The sequence below is a fragment of the Oncorhynchus mykiss genome, chromosome 27, assembly GCF_057628025.1.
Source record: "Oncorhynchus mykiss isolate SJ-2025 chromosome 27, ASM5762802v1, whole genome shotgun sequence".
Lineage (NCBI taxonomy): Eukaryota > Metazoa > Chordata > Actinopteri > Salmoniformes > Salmonidae > Oncorhynchus > Oncorhynchus mykiss.
Window position 1 is genome coordinate 45,339,061 of NC_143048.1, and position 15,392 is coordinate 45,354,452.

The window sequence follows — 15,392 nt, forward strand, 5'->3', positions numbered from 1 at the left end:
TCAGTTGGTAGAAAAGTGCTAATATAAATCCAATCAATTATTTTCCCTGCTCACTTGATCCTTCAATCTATTTGTTCTCACCTCCCTTCATGCCTCTTTTCCTTTCTTTTCACACTCCTTCATCCATTCTTTCACATCTCACTGCCTTCATCTTATTTAATCACTGGTGGTCTATAGAGAATGGAGTTAAGACCAGATCCTATCAAAGGTGTGGAGTGTGTGTGTGTGTGTGTGTCATTAAGTTCTTAATTGTTTTTCACAATGGAGGAAATCATGCCTTGCATGTGTTTGACAATGACTGAAGAGGTGTTACCTGTCAGTAGTACACTACATGGAGGTGTGTAGTGCGGTAATATTGGTTCAAATGTTTATGCGGTTGAAATTCAACACCAGCGAAACCTGAAGTCAGTATTAAATGAATCACTCGTTACTATCAGTTAACTGGAGGGGTTACAACAAACACTGGACACACAGTACAAGTCGGTCAGAAGCTCCCCCAGGGCGATGCCTTCAGTTCTCTGTAAAGCAACACAGACAAGTTATATAGGCATGATTTACATTGTTCATTATTAACGTTGGTTTCTGCATGTGACTGACCCGATAGCTCACGAGGCTTCTTCTCTCAAAGCTGAGACCTTGAAACTGAGATACTAATTTTAGTTCCCAGAGCAATGTTCTGGGCGTACTGCCAAATTGCTTATACAGTGATTGTGAGAATTCCTCCCGTGTACAGTCAATCAGTCACTCGAATGAACCCAACCAAGTTGTTTATTAGAAAATTAGCATTATGCTAATATATGATCTGTGTACGATCTGATGCGCACAAACATAACATTTACATTACATCTATTATACTGTGTTTACCTCAAATGCGACCTGTAATAAGACAAAGCAACTAGCCTATTACATTTTTTTATCTGACTACATATACAGTTCCTTGTTGGAAGTTTACATACAATTAGGTTGGAGTCATTAAAACTCGTTTTTCAACCAATCCACACATTTCTTGTAAACAAACTATAGTTTTGGCAAGTTGGTTAGGATATCTACTTTGTACATGACACACGTAATTCTTTCCAACAATTGTTTACAGACAGATTATTTCACTTATAATTCACTGTATCACAATTCCAGTGGGTCAGAAGTTTACATACACTAAGTTTATTGTGCCTTTAAGCAGCTTGGAAAATTCCAGAAAATTATGTCATGGCTTTAGAAGCTTCTGATATGCTAATTGACATCATTTGAGTCAATTGAAGGTGTACCTGTGGATGTATTTTCAAGGCCTACCTTCAAACTCAGTGCCTCTTTGCTTGACATCAAGGGAAAATAAAAATAAATCAGCCCAAAGAAATTGTAGACCCCCACAAGTCTGGTTCATCCTTGGTAGCAATTTCCAAATGCCTGAAGATACCACATTCATCTGTACAAACAATAGTATGCAAGTATAAACACCATGGGACCACGCAGTCGTCATACCCCTCAGGAAGGAGACACATTCTGTCTCCTGGAGATGAACGTACTTTGGTGTGAAAAGTGCAAATCAATTCCAGATCAACAGCAAAGGACCTTGTGAAGATGCTGGGGGAAACAGCTACAAAAGTATCTATATACTGACAGTTAAAGAAGCCACTGCTCCAAAACCGCCATAAATAAGCCGGACTACAGTTTGCAACTGCACATGGGGACAAAGATTGTTCTTTTTAGGAAAATGTCCTCTGGTCTGATGAAACAATAATATAACTGTTTGGCCATAATGACCATCATTATGTTTGGAGGACAAAGGAGAGGTTTGCAAGCCAAAGAACACCATCCCAACCATGAAACACAGGGGTGGAAGCATCATGTTTGTGGGGGTGCTTTACTTCAGGAGGGACTGTTGCACTTCACAAAATAGATGGCATCATGAGAAAGGAAAATTATGTGGATATATTGAAGCAACATTTCAAGACATCTGTCAGGAAGTTAAAGCTTGGTCGCAAATGGGTCTTCCAAATAGACAATGACCCCAAGCATACTTCCAAAGTTGTGGCAAAATGGCTTGAGGACAACAAAGTCAAGGTATTGGAGTGGTATCACAAAGCCCTGACCTCTTTCCTATAAAACATTTGTGGGCAGCACTGAAAAAGTGTGTGTGAGCAAGGAGGCCTACAAACTTGACTCAGTTACACCAGCTCTGTCAGGAGGAATGAGCCAAAATTCACCCAACTTATTGTGGGAAGCTTGTGGAAGGCATCCTGAAACGTTTGACCCAAGTTTAAATTGTTTAAGGCAATGCTACCAAATACTAATTGAGTATGTAAACTTCTGACCCACTGGGAATGTGATGAAATAAATAAAAACTGAAATAAATCCCTTTACTATTATTCTGACATTTCACATTCTTAAAATAAAGTGGTGATCCTAACTGACCTAAGACAGGGAATGTTTACTAGGATTAAATGTCAGGAATTGTGAAAAACTGAGTTTAACCTCTTGCGACGACCAATCCCGTATCCGGGACCGTAATCATAGCCTCCAATGCATTAGCATAACGCAGCGGACACAAATACTCCTAGAAACTTTTCCTATTCATGAAAATCGCAAATGAAATGAAATAAATATATTCAAACACAAGCTTAGCCTTTTGTTAACAACACTGTCATCTCAGATTTTCAAAATATGCGTTACAGCCAACGCTAGACAAGCATTTCTATAAGTTTATCATGGCATAATGCTATGCTAGCTCTGCAGGCAGCAGGCAACATTTTCACGAAAATAAGAAAAGCAACCAAATTAAATAATTTACCTTTGAAGAACTTCGGATGCTTTCACTCAGGAGACTCCGAGATAGATAGCAAATGTAACTTCTTTCCAAAAATATGATTTTTGTAGGCGAAATAGCTCCTGTTTCTTCATCATGCTTGGCTGAGAAATCGACCGGAAAATGCTGCAACTATAATGCCAAACTTTTTTAAAAATTTGCTCCATAATATCGACAGAAACACGATCCATCCTCAAGGTGTTTTTAACATATATATTCGATAATATATCCGTCGAGGCAATTGGTTTCTCATAAGAAGTGATTGGAAAAATGGCTACCTCAGTATTTTACGTGAGATTTTCTGCGGGAGATGTGACCACATGCTATATATGGTCCCTTACGGCCATTCTTCAATGGAAATGCCTAAAAAGACGTCACAATGCTGTAGACACCTTGGGGAATACGTGGAAAAAACGTAAGCTAATTCGTAGCTCATTCACAGCCATATAAGGAGTCATTGGCATGAGGCGGTTTAAAAAAATGCGGCACTTCCTGGTTGGAATTTTATTATTTTCCATGACAAAATATCTCGTTTAAAACGGGAATGTTTTTCAACCCAAATTTTTAATAGCGCCCCCTAATGTATAACTGGTTAAGTGAAACTTACAATCAACAAAAAAAGAAACATTTGTAACTCAAAACAAGATCCCACAAAACAGTGGGGAAATGGCTACCTAAATATGATCCCCAATCAGAGACAACGATAAACAGCTGCCTCTGATTGGGAACCATACCAGTCCAACATAGAACTAAACAACCTAGATAGGAACACCCCCCCCTCTTAGTCACACCCCGACCTAACCAAAATAGAGAATAAAAAAAGGCTCTCTATGGTCAAGGCGTGACAAGCACTAGAACCGTCTGCAGCATCCGGCCTCACCCTACTAGAATCTGAAGGCTTAGGCTCATGTTTTTAGTTGGATAGGTTTCTCGATTTTTATGCATTCTTCATCAAACCAGTTGTCATTTTTGTTAATGTTCTTACGTTTTCTGCTTTAAATGTTTAGATTTGATAGGGAAGCTGAGAGGTTAAATATACTATTTAGGTTTCTCTACTGCCAAGTTTACACCTTTACTATTACTGTGAATTTTTTTTTCCAGGAAGTTGTCTAATAAGAGTTGAATTTGTTGTTGCCTAATTGTTTTTTTGTTTTTTACACTTCTTCCCATCTATAGCATTTCTTAATATTATTCAGTTCCTTTGGTTTTGATGCTTCATTATTGAGTTTTGCTCTGTTCAGGTAAACTGTGATTTTGCTGTGATCTGATAGGGGTGTCAGTGGGCTGACTGTGAACGCTCTGAGAGAGTCTGGGTTGAGGTCAGTGATAAAGTAGTCTACGGTGCTTCTGCCAAGAGATGAGCTATAGGTGTATCTACCGTAGGAGTCCCCTTCTGGTAGTTGATTCTAAGATTTGTATTTGATCAGACAGGAAGACAGACGGACAGACAGGAAGACAGACGGACAGACAGACGGACAGACAGACGGACAGACAGACGGACAGACAGACGGACAGACAGACGGACAGACAGACGGACAGACGGACAGACGGACAGACGGACGGACAGACGGACAGATGGACAGACGGACGGACGGACGGACAGATGGACGGACGGACGGACAGATGGACAGACGGACGGACGGACGGACAGATAGACGGACGGACAGGAAGATGGACAGATAGACGGACGGACAGGAAGATGGACAGATAGACGGACAGACGCACGGACAGACGCACGGACAGAAGGACGGACAGAAGGATGGACAGAAGGACAGACACTCTTGATCAAATCATATCACATTTATTTATAAAGCCATTTTTACATTAGCAGATGTCTCAAAATGCTTGTACAGAAACCCAGCCTAAAACCCCAAACAGCAAGCAAAGAAGATGTAGAAGAACGGTGGCTATGAAAAACTCTCTATAAAGGCAGGAACCTAGGAAGAAACCTAGAGAGGAACCAGGCTCTGAGGGGTGGCCAGTCCTCTTCTGGCTGTCCCCGAGTGGAGAATAAAACAGTACATGACCATTTTAAGGCCCAGTCATTCTTCAGGGTGTTCAAACGTTCATATATGACCAGCAGGGTCGAAAACAAAAAGCCCGAGACAAGGTAGCACGTCCGGTGAACAGGTCAGGGTTCCATAGCCACAAGCAAAACAGCAGAAACTGGATCAGCAGCATGACCAGGTGGACTGAGGACAGCCAGGAGTCACAGTCCTGAGGCATGGTCCTAGGGCTCAGGTCCTCCGGGAGGCGAGGGGAGAGAGAGAGAGAGAGAGAGAGATTGGAGAATTAGGAGGGAGTATAGGACAGAGAAGACAGGATAATTTCACCAGATAGGGCAGACTGACCCTAGCCCCCTTGCTCATAGACTATTGCAGCATATGCTGAGACGGGGGGGGGGATGTGGCCCCGTCTGCTGATACCCCCTGACAGGGCTAACCGGACAGGGCCAACCAGGTAGGATATACTAACTACACCCACTTTGCCAAAGCACAGCCCCCACGCCACTTGAGGGATATCAACAGACCACCAACGTACTACCCTGAAACAAGGCTATGTATAGCCCACAAATATTTCCTCCACCGCACAAGCCCGAGTGGGCGCAAAACTGGACAGGAAGGTCACCTCAGTGACTCAACCCACTCAAGTCAAGTATAGCGAAAAAATCCTGGCACGTGATTCACCACTCCTAGGGATGGCATGGAGGAGCATTTGCAAGCCAGTGTCTCAGCCCACGTAATATGGTCAGAGGCAGAGAATCCCAATGGAGAGGGGGACCAGCCAGATAGAGAAAGCACTAAATACATGGCCAGAGTGGGTAGCCGAAGAGTTAGAGCATTGCAGTCTAATCTAGAAGTGACAAAAGCATGGATGAGTTTTTCTGCATCATTTTTGGACAAAAAAGCTTTTCAGATTTTTTGCAATGTTACGGAGATGTATAAAAGCTGCCCTTGAAGTATTCTTGATAGGTTCGTTAAAAGAGAGATCAGGGTCCAGAGTAACGCCGGGGTCCTTCACAGTTTTATTTGAGACAACTGTACAACCATGTGTTAGATCAAACAGCAGATCTCTTTGTTTCTTGGGACCTAGAACTAACATCTCTGTTTTTTCCCGAAATTAAGAGTCAAACGTTTGCCGCCATCCACTTCCTTATGTCTGAAACACAGGCTTCCAGGGAGGGCAATTTTGGGGCTTCACCGTGTTTCATCGAAATATACAGCTGTGTGTCGTCCGCATAGCATTGAAAGTTGACATTGTGTTTCTGAATGACATCACCAAGAAGTAGAATATATAGTAAAAACAATAGTGGTCCTAAAACGGAACCTTGAGGAACTCCAAAACTTAAAATTGATTAGTCAGAGGACAAATCATCCACAGAGACAAACTGATATCTTTCTGACAGGTAAGATCTAAACTAGGCAAGAAATTGTCAGTGTAAACTAGGCAAGAAGTTGTCTATGTAGACCAATTAGGGTTTCCAATCTCTCCAAGTAATGTGGTGATCGATGGTGTCAAAGGCGGCACTAAGGTCTAGGAGGACAGATGCAGAGCCTTGGTCTGATGCCTTTAAAAGGTAATTTACCACCTTCACCAGTGCAGTCTCAGTACTGATGGGGTCTGAAACCAGACTGGAGCATTTCGTATGCATTATTTGTCTTCAGGAAGGCAGTGAGTTGCCGTGCAACAGCTTTTTCTAAAATGTTTGTAAGAGGAATGGGAGATTCGATATAGGCCGATAGTTAAAAAAAAAAAAAAAAAAAATCTGGGTCAAGGTTCGGCTTTTTCAGGATTTATTACTGACACTGTCTCAATGGTGATAGCTGAGCTGACTACACTGACTGTGCTAGTGGCAGACTCCACTAAGCTGGCAGGCTGGCAAACCTGCCTGCTGCCTGACCTGCAGCTGCTACAGACCGCCCTTGGCTTCTACAGACCGCCCTCGGCTGCTACAGACCGCCCTCGGGTTGCTGCAGACCGCCCTCGGCTGCTACAGACCGCCCTCGCCTGCTACAGACCGCCCTCGGCTGCTACAGACCGCCCTCGGGTTGCTACAGACTGCCCTTGGCTGCTACAGACCGCCCTCGGCTGCTACAGACCGCCCTCGGCTGCTACAGACCGCCCTCGGCTGCTACAGACCGCCCTCGGCTGCTGCAGACCGCCCTCGGCTGCTACAGACCGCCCTCGGCTGCTACAGACCGCCCTCGGCTGCTACAGACAGCCCTCGGCTGCTACAGACCGCCCTCGGGTTGCTACAGACCGTGCTCGGGTTGCTACAGACTGCCTTCGGCTGCTACAGACCGCCCTCGGCTGCTGCAGACCGCCCTCAGCTTCGGGAGACGCACTTACCTCTCTTTCTGATGTCCTTCCCCATCTAAATTACTCTGAATTCGTTATTTTAGGAGATTTGAACTGGGACATGCTTACATCTGTATCTGACTCTTTTTAAAGAACTGTTTGACTCTCTGAATCTCGCTCTATTAATTAATGTGCCTACAAGACCGAATCCCAGCGCACCAAACAAATGAACACTATTGGACATTATGCTAACGAATACCCCTCACAAATACACATCGACTGGGATATTCTGTAATGACGTCAGTGATCGCTGTGCAAAAGCTTGTGATGGAAATACCAAAAAATGACCAAAACCAAACCCTGTTATATTTTTAAAAGACATTTTAGACAGTTTGATGAACAAGCGTTCTTACATGATCTGTACCATAAAATAGACAGAATCTGATTCCCGATGTTGACACTGCCTGGGACTATTTTTATGTGGAATGTGTGTCCATTTGTGATAAGCATGCCGCTGTGAATAAATTTACAATCAGTGGAAGGAACAATGCCTGGTTTTCAGATAACTTGGCAGAATGAATTAGAAACAGAAATATCTATTGGGCTCAAGCTAGACATACAAATGCTCCTGTTTACTGGTCCTCCTTCAGAGCGCTAAGAAACAAATGCCCAGGATTGATCAGGAAGTCCACATCAGTCAGATGACTATTTAGATGCAGTCACAGAGAACCTAAACAACCCTACCATGTTCTGGAAGCCAATCAGATCAGTGTCAGGTTCTAATGTCTCCTCCTTCCTGACCATTTAATAACGGATTCTAATGAAGTGAAGGATAAAGCCCATATTGTTGGGGTTTTTAACAAGCACTTCATATCTGTTGGTTCAGTTTGTTGATAATGGTGGGGCCCAGGCCTCTAATATCAGCTCTGTTACAGTCAACTATGATACAGGCCCTCATGTCAACCATTTGAACTTTGAGCCTGTTTCTTATGCTGAGGTCTATAAAGAACTAAAGGCTACAGACACTAAAAAGTCTGCAGGTCCAGACAACCTGGACCCCCCTACCTCTTAAATATAGCAGCTGGTATTATCACAGAACCTGTGGCTCACATTTTCAACTTGAGTCTCTTGACCAATTCTATACCCAGCATTTGGAAATCAGCTTATGTCCACCCACTGCTAAAAGGTGGAGATCCCTCAGATGCTAAGAACTATCGTCCTATCTCTAAACTCCCTATCCTAGCCAAAGTCTATGAATCCCTAGTGAACTCACAGTTAAAACACTTCCTAATTGAAAATAATATACTGAGCGAGTTTCAGTCTGGCTTTAGATCGGGGCACAGCACCACAACTGCAGCTATGGCAGTGGCACATGACATCATTAATGCACTTGATTAAAAAGGCAACGTTGTGCTGCTGTGTTTGTGTATTTATCCAAAGGTCTTTGATTCAGTTGACCATGAATTGTTGCTAGCTAGTCTCAGTAACATTGGTCTCAGCGAAGGGCCAGTAAATTGGTTTAGGAACTAATCTTTCTGACAGAACACAATGTGTTATATACTGACAATCACAAGTCTAGCTGTCTAGAGATTAATAAAGGTGTGCCCCAGGGTTCCATTTTAGCTCCTGTGTTGTTCTCAATGATTTGGGAAATGGGATGCAACCAGCAAAGTTCCATCTATATGCAGATGATACAGTTCTATATTCATGTGCTCCTTCTCTGGTTCAGGCTGTTGAAGAGCTGCAGACTGCTTTTCAGTCACTGCAGGCCTCCCTTTATGGTCTCAAACTGGTCTTGGATGTATAAACAACTAAGTTCATGACCTTTTACCAGAGCTAGAACTCTGCCAGAGAACTTTAGCATTGTCACATCTGATGGCTTATCCATTGGAAAAGTGTCATCCTACAAATACCAAGGTATGTGGTTGGATGACAAGTTGTCCTTTAAAGTTCATGTGGATAATCTTGTGACAAAACTTCAATTGAAATTGGGTTTTTATTTTCATAATAAGGTTTCCCGCTTATGACTAAAAAGAAGGTTGTTCAGGCCACTTTTCTCTCTGTTATTGATTATGGTGACTTCTTGTATATGGATGCAACCTCCTCTGTCTGACAGAGACTGGACTCTGTTTATCATGCAGCCTCCTCTGTCTTACAGAGACTGGACTCTGTTTATCATGCAGCCTCCTCTGTCTGACAGAGACTGGACTCTGTTTATCATGCAGCCTCCTCTGTCTGACAGAGACTGGACTCTGTTTACCATGCAGCCTCCTCTGTCTTACAGAGACTGGACTCTGTTTATCATGCAACCTCCTCTGTCTGACAGAGACTGGACTCTGTTTATCATGCAGCCTCTTCTGTCTTACAGAGACTGGACTCTGTTTATCATGCAGCCTCCTCTGTCTTACAGAGACTGGACTCTGTTTATCATGTATCCTCCTCTGTCTTACAGAGACTGGACTCTGTTTATCATGCAGCCTCCTCTGTCTGACAGAGACTGGACTCTGTTTATCATGCAGCCTCCTCTGTCTTACAGAGACTGGACTCTGTTTATCATGTATCCTCCTCTGTCTTACAGAGACTGGACTCTGCTTATCATGCAGCCTCCTCTGTCTTACAGAGACTGGACTCTGTTTATCATGTATCCTCCTCTGTCTAACAGAGACTGGACTCTGCTTATCATGCAGCCTCCTCTGTCTGACAGAGACTGGACTCTGTTTATCATGCATCCTCCTCCGTCTTACAGAGACTCTGTTTATCATGCATCCTCCTCCGTCTTACAGAGACTGGACTCTGTTTATCATGCAGCCTCCTCTGTCTGACAGAGACTCTGTTTATCATGCAGCCTCCTCTGTCTAACAGAGACTGGACTCTGTTTATCATGCATCCTTGAGCTTTATTACAAATTCCAAGTCACTCCCCCACTATTGCTTCTTGTACCAAATGGTAGGTTGGACCTCACTTTATATGCACAGACATATACATGTGTATGTGTTCATCTACAAAGCCCTTTTGGGTAAACTCCCTCTTTACCTCCGTAGTCTGGTCTCCTTCCCCACCAGTAGGTAAACTCCCTCTTTACCTCTGTAGTCTGGTCTCCTTCCCCACCAGTAGGTAAACTCCCTCTTTACCTCTGTAGTCTGGTCTCCTTCACCACCAGCAGGTAAACACCCTCTTTACCTCTGTAGTCTGGTCTCCTTCCCCACCAGTAGGTAAACTCACTCTTTACCTCTGTAGTCTGGTCTCCTTCACCACCAGCAGGTAAACTCCCTCTTTACCTCTGTAGTCTGGTCTCCTTCACCACCAGCAGGTAAACTCCCTCTTTACCTCTGTAGTCTGGTCTCCTTCACCACTAGCAGGTAAACTCCCTGTTTACCTCTGTAGTCTGGTCTCCTTCACCACCATCAAGTAAACTCCCTCTTTACCTCTGTAGTCTGGTCTCCTTCACCACCAGCAGGTAAACTCCCTCTTTACCTCTGTAGTCTGGTCTCCTTCCCCACCAGCAGGTAAACTCCCTCTGTAGTCTGGTCTCCTTCACCACTAGCAGGTAAACTCCCTGTTTACCTCTGTAGTCTGGTCTCCTTCACCACCAGCAGGTAAACTCCCTCTTTACCTCTGTAGTCTGGTCTCCTTCACCCCCGGCAGGTAAACTCCCTCTTTACCTCTGTAGTCTGGTCTCCTTCACCACCAGCAGGTAAACTCCCTCTTTACCTCTGTAGTCTGGTCTCCTTCACCACCAGCAGGTAAACTCCCTCTTTACCTCTGTAGTCTGGTCTCCTTCACCAACAGCAGGTAAACTCCCTCTTTACCTCTGTAGTCTGGTCTCCTTCACCACCAGCAGGTAAACTCCCTCTTTACCTCTGTAGTCTGGTCTCCTTCACCACCAGCAGGTAAACTCCCTCTGTAGTCTGGTCTCCTTCACCACCAGCAGGTAAACTCCCTCTTTACCTCTGTAGTCTGGTCTCCTTCACCACTAGCAGGTAAACTCCCTCTGTAGTCTGGTCTCCTTCACCACTAGCAGGTAAACTCCCTCTGTAGTCTGGTCTCACCACCAGCAGTTACCTGGTCTGCTAGGTGGTTGCTACTTAAAGTCCCCAGGACATTCACAACATTAGGCATATGGAATAGTCTACAATCCATGCTTCATCTAGATATGTTAGTGCCCCTGAATTAATTAAACATTTTGATGGGAATGTTTTTTTTAAAGGCTGGATCATATTGTATTGTTGTATGTTTTAAGGATGTGATATATTGTATTGTTGTATGTTTTAATGATGTATTGTATTGTTGTATGTTTTAGTGTTGCTGCCTTCTTGGCCAGGTCTCCCTTGAAAAAGAGACTCTGGTTCTCAATGGGCTGTTCCTGGTCAATAAAAGTTAAAATAATAAGAAATCACTCTCCCTAACTGGGAGGGGGCCAGTGATAATACACGATGCCGACACATCTTTCTAGCTAATTTACATGCACTTGGTGACCTCTGACTGCTTCATCCTATCATCGTTGGTGCCGACGTGGATAACAATATCCCTATACTCTCTACACTCACCAGTTTTAGCTTTAGCCAGCACCATCTTCAGATTAGCCTTAACGTCGGTAGCCCGCCCCCCCTGGTAAACAGTGTATAATCACTGTGGATGATTCTAATACTGCGGGTAATGGAGTCGCCAATGACTACGGGTTTTCAGTTTGTCAGAGCTTATGGTGGGAGGCTTCGGTGGCTCACACCACATAACGGGTGGGGGAGAGCCCAGAGAAGTCTCTCACTCCGACTCGATGCTAAATGGGGAGAACCGGTTGAAAGTTTCTGTCGGCTGAATGAGCAAAACCGGTTGAGCCGACAGCATTTCTTTCCGGAAGCCATGAGAAAATTGTCCAGCTGCGGGTACCGTGCGAGGGGATTTATACTACTATCTGTACTTACTGGTGGCACAGATGCTGTTTCATCCTTTCCTACACTTAAATTACCCTTGCCTAAAGATTGAGTTTGAAGCTGGGCTCACAACTCGGCTATCCTCACCATGAGGAAATAGTTCTCCTGTATATTAAGAGAACAGCGACTGCAATTAGAAGGCATAGTGGTAATGTTGTTTAATGGGGCGGCAGGTAGCCTAGTGGTTAGAGGAGGCAGGTAGCCTAGTGGTTAGAGGCAGGTAGCCTAGTGGTTAGAGGAGGCAGGTAGCCTAGTGGTTAGAGGAGGCAGGTAGCCTAGTGGTTAGAAGAGGCAGGTAGCCTAGTGGTTAGAGGCAGGTAGCCTAGTGGTTAGAGGCAGGTAGCCTAGTGGTTAGAGGAGGCAGGTAGCCTAGTGGTTAGAGGAGGCAGGTAGCCTAGTGGTTAGAGGCGGCAGGTAGCCTAGTGGTTAGAGGCGGCAGGTAGCCTAGTGGTTAGAGGAGGCAGGTAGCCTAGTGGTTAGAGGAGGCAGGTAGCCTAGTGGTTAGAGGAGGCAGGTAGCCTAGTGGTTAGAGGAGGCAGGTAGCCTAGTGGTTAGAGGAGGCAGGTAGCCTAGTGGTTAGAGGAGGCAGGTAGCCTAGTGGTTAGAGGAGGCAGGTAGCCTAGTGGTTAGAGGAGGCAGGTAGCCTAGTGGTTAGAGGCAGGTAGCCTTGTGGTTAGAGCGTTGGACTAGTAACCGAAAGGTTGCAAGATTGAATCCCCGAGCTGACAAGGTAAACATCTGTCGTTCTACCCCTTGAGCAAGGCAGTTAACCCACTGTTCCTAGGCCGTCATTGTAAATAAGAATTTGTTGTTAGCTGACTTGCCTAGTTAAATAAAGGTAAAATAAATTGTGCACAATTGCCATTGTAAGTCATTTATGAGTCACTGCAGTCCCTTTACAGTCACTGCAAACTGTGTACTAATCATACTAGTCGCAATACGTACTCTTTAGTCAAAACGAATGCAGTAAGTAACAAATAACAGCGTACTACTGAGAATGTGTCATCTAATGTGCGATTGCCATTGGTTAATTTTGGTACAGCGCGTCCCCCTCAGCTGATTATCAGCTATTGTCAAAACACGTGGGTTTCGGAAATACGATTTATCTTCCTCAATAGTGTGCAGAGAATTCTACTAGATGAAAAGCCTAAATGAGTAGGAAATACTGGCATTTAAAGCCTACTACATTTTAGACATGTCACATACTATACAACTTAATTTTTTTCACATACCCAAAATGCCTACTATTCAGAACACAGAGACAGAGAGAGAGAGAGAGAGACAGAGAGAGAGACAGAGAGAGAGACAGAGAGAGAGACAGAGAGAGAGACCGAGAGAGAGACCGAGAGAGAGACCGAGAGAGAGGCAGAGAGAGAGGCAGAGAGAGAGGCAGAGAGAGAGGCAGAGAGAGAGGCAGAGAGAGAGGCAGAGAGAGAGGCAGAGAGAGAGGCAGAGAGAGAGGCAGAGAGAGAGGCAGAGAGAGGCAGAGAGAGAGGCAGAGAGAGAGACAGAGAGAGAGACAGAGAGAGAGACCGAGACAGAGAGAGAGAGAGAGAGACAGCGACAGAGACAGAAAGAGAGAGAGACAGAGAGAGAGAGAGAGAGAGAGACAGAGAGAGAGAGAGACAGAGAGAGACAGACACACAGGCAGAGAGAGAGCCAGAGAGAGAGAGACCGAGAGAGAGAGACCGAGAGAGAGAGACCGAGAGACAGAGAGAGAGAGACAGAGAGAGAGAGACAGAGAGAGAGTGACAGAGAGAGAGAGACAGAGAGAGAGACAGCGAGATACAGACACACAGACAGAGAGAGAGAGACAGAGAAAGACAGACACAGACAGAGAGAGAGACAGAGAGAGAGACAGAGACAGATACCCTAACTTAGAGTGTGGTTCTGTACCTCTGTAACTTAGAGTGTGGTTCTGTACCTCCGTATCTTAGAGTGGTTCTGTATCTCTGTAACTTAGAGTCGTTCTGTATCTCTAACTTAGAGAGTGGTTCTGTATCTCTGTAACTTAGTGCTTCTGTATCTCTGTAACTTAGTGGTTCTGTATCTCTGTAACTTAGAGTGGTTCTGTATCTCTGTAACTTAGTGTGGTTCTGTATCTCTGTAACTTAGTGGTTCTGTATCTCTGTAACTTAGAGTGGTTCTGTACCGCTGTAATTTAGAGAGTGGTTCTGTACCTCTGTAATTTAGAGAGTGGTTCTGTACCTCTGTAAGGATAAATAAAAAGCAGGAATGAATTTGTAGTGCCTCTGTCTTTCTTTCTGCCTATCTTTCCCAGGCGACGTGGAACGGTTTGACAGGACAGATCATTATAAACAAGACAGACGGTTTGAGGAAAGACTTTGACCTGGACGTCATCAGTCTGAAGGAAGACGGCTTGGAGAAGGTGAGATGCAGCACCACGATGTATTACACACACGCACGCACACACACACACACACACGCATGAACACACACACACACACAAACACACACACACACACACACACACACATCACGGTTAGCTACAGGTCATGAGACCAAAGCACCATACGTAGGATAGGAGGGTATCACCACCACAACGTGTGTAATACAAATAGAAACGTCCACCAGTTTGACGGTTCCTGAAAAGGTTGATAAAATGATGTGTTTTTGCTTCCTTTCTTAACAAGACGATCGGGGGCAATAGCCACCTCAATAAAGTGTGGAAAAAGGTTTGTAGAGCGGCTGACTGGCTCTGGTCTGACCCTGTTGTCTGACCCTGTGGTCTGGCCCTGTTGTCTGACCCTGTGGTCTGGCCCTGTTGTCTGACCCTGTGGTCTGACCCTGTGGTCTGACCCTGTTGTTGACCCTGTGGTCTGACCCTCTTGTCGACCCTCTTGTTGACCCTGTTGTCGACCCTGTTGTTGACCCTGTGGTCTGTCCCTGTGGTCTGATCCTGGGGTTGACCCTGTTGTTGACCCTGTTGTCTGACCCTCTTGTTGACCCTGTGGTCGACCTTGTTGTCGACCCTGTGGTCGGACCCTGTGGTCTGACCCTGGGGTTGACCCTGTTGTTGACCCTGTTGTTGATCTTGGGGTTAACCCCGTTGTTGATCTTGGGGTTAACCCCGTTGTTGACCCTCTTGTCTGACCCTGGGGTTGACCCTGTTGTTGACCCTGTGGTCTGACCCTGTGGTTGACTTCCTGACCTCCTTGTCTGACCTTCGTAGTGTTTTATTCTCTGAGTTATCCTACCCACTCCTACAGTCCTTATCTGAGTTATAATACCCACTCCTACAGTCCTTATCTGAGTTATAATACCCACTCCTACAGTCCTTATCTGAGTTATAATACCCACTCCTACAGTCCTTATCTGAGTTGTCCTACCTACTCCTA

The 15,392-nt window shown here is 44.8% G+C and overlaps 1 protein-coding gene across 2 annotated transcripts in view; it reads left to right on the forward strand.

The window, feature by feature from the left end:
* Nucleotides 1-15,392, forward strand: part of LOC110508097 (glutamate receptor ionotropic, kainate 1) — a 122,737-nt gene that overhangs the window by 84,274 nt on the left and 23,071 nt on the right. The window contains exons 9-10 of one of the 2 annotated variants that reach the window (XM_090224105.1): nucleotides 14,315-14,422; nucleotides 14,688-14,729. In XM_090224105.1, coding sequence (XP_090080231.1) covers nucleotides 14,315-14,422; nucleotides 14,688-14,729 — 150 coding nt within the window. The remainder of the gene's footprint in view (nucleotides 1-14,314; nucleotides 14,423-14,687; nucleotides 14,730-15,392) is intronic. The other variant, XM_036965396.2, reaches the window with a different exon arrangement.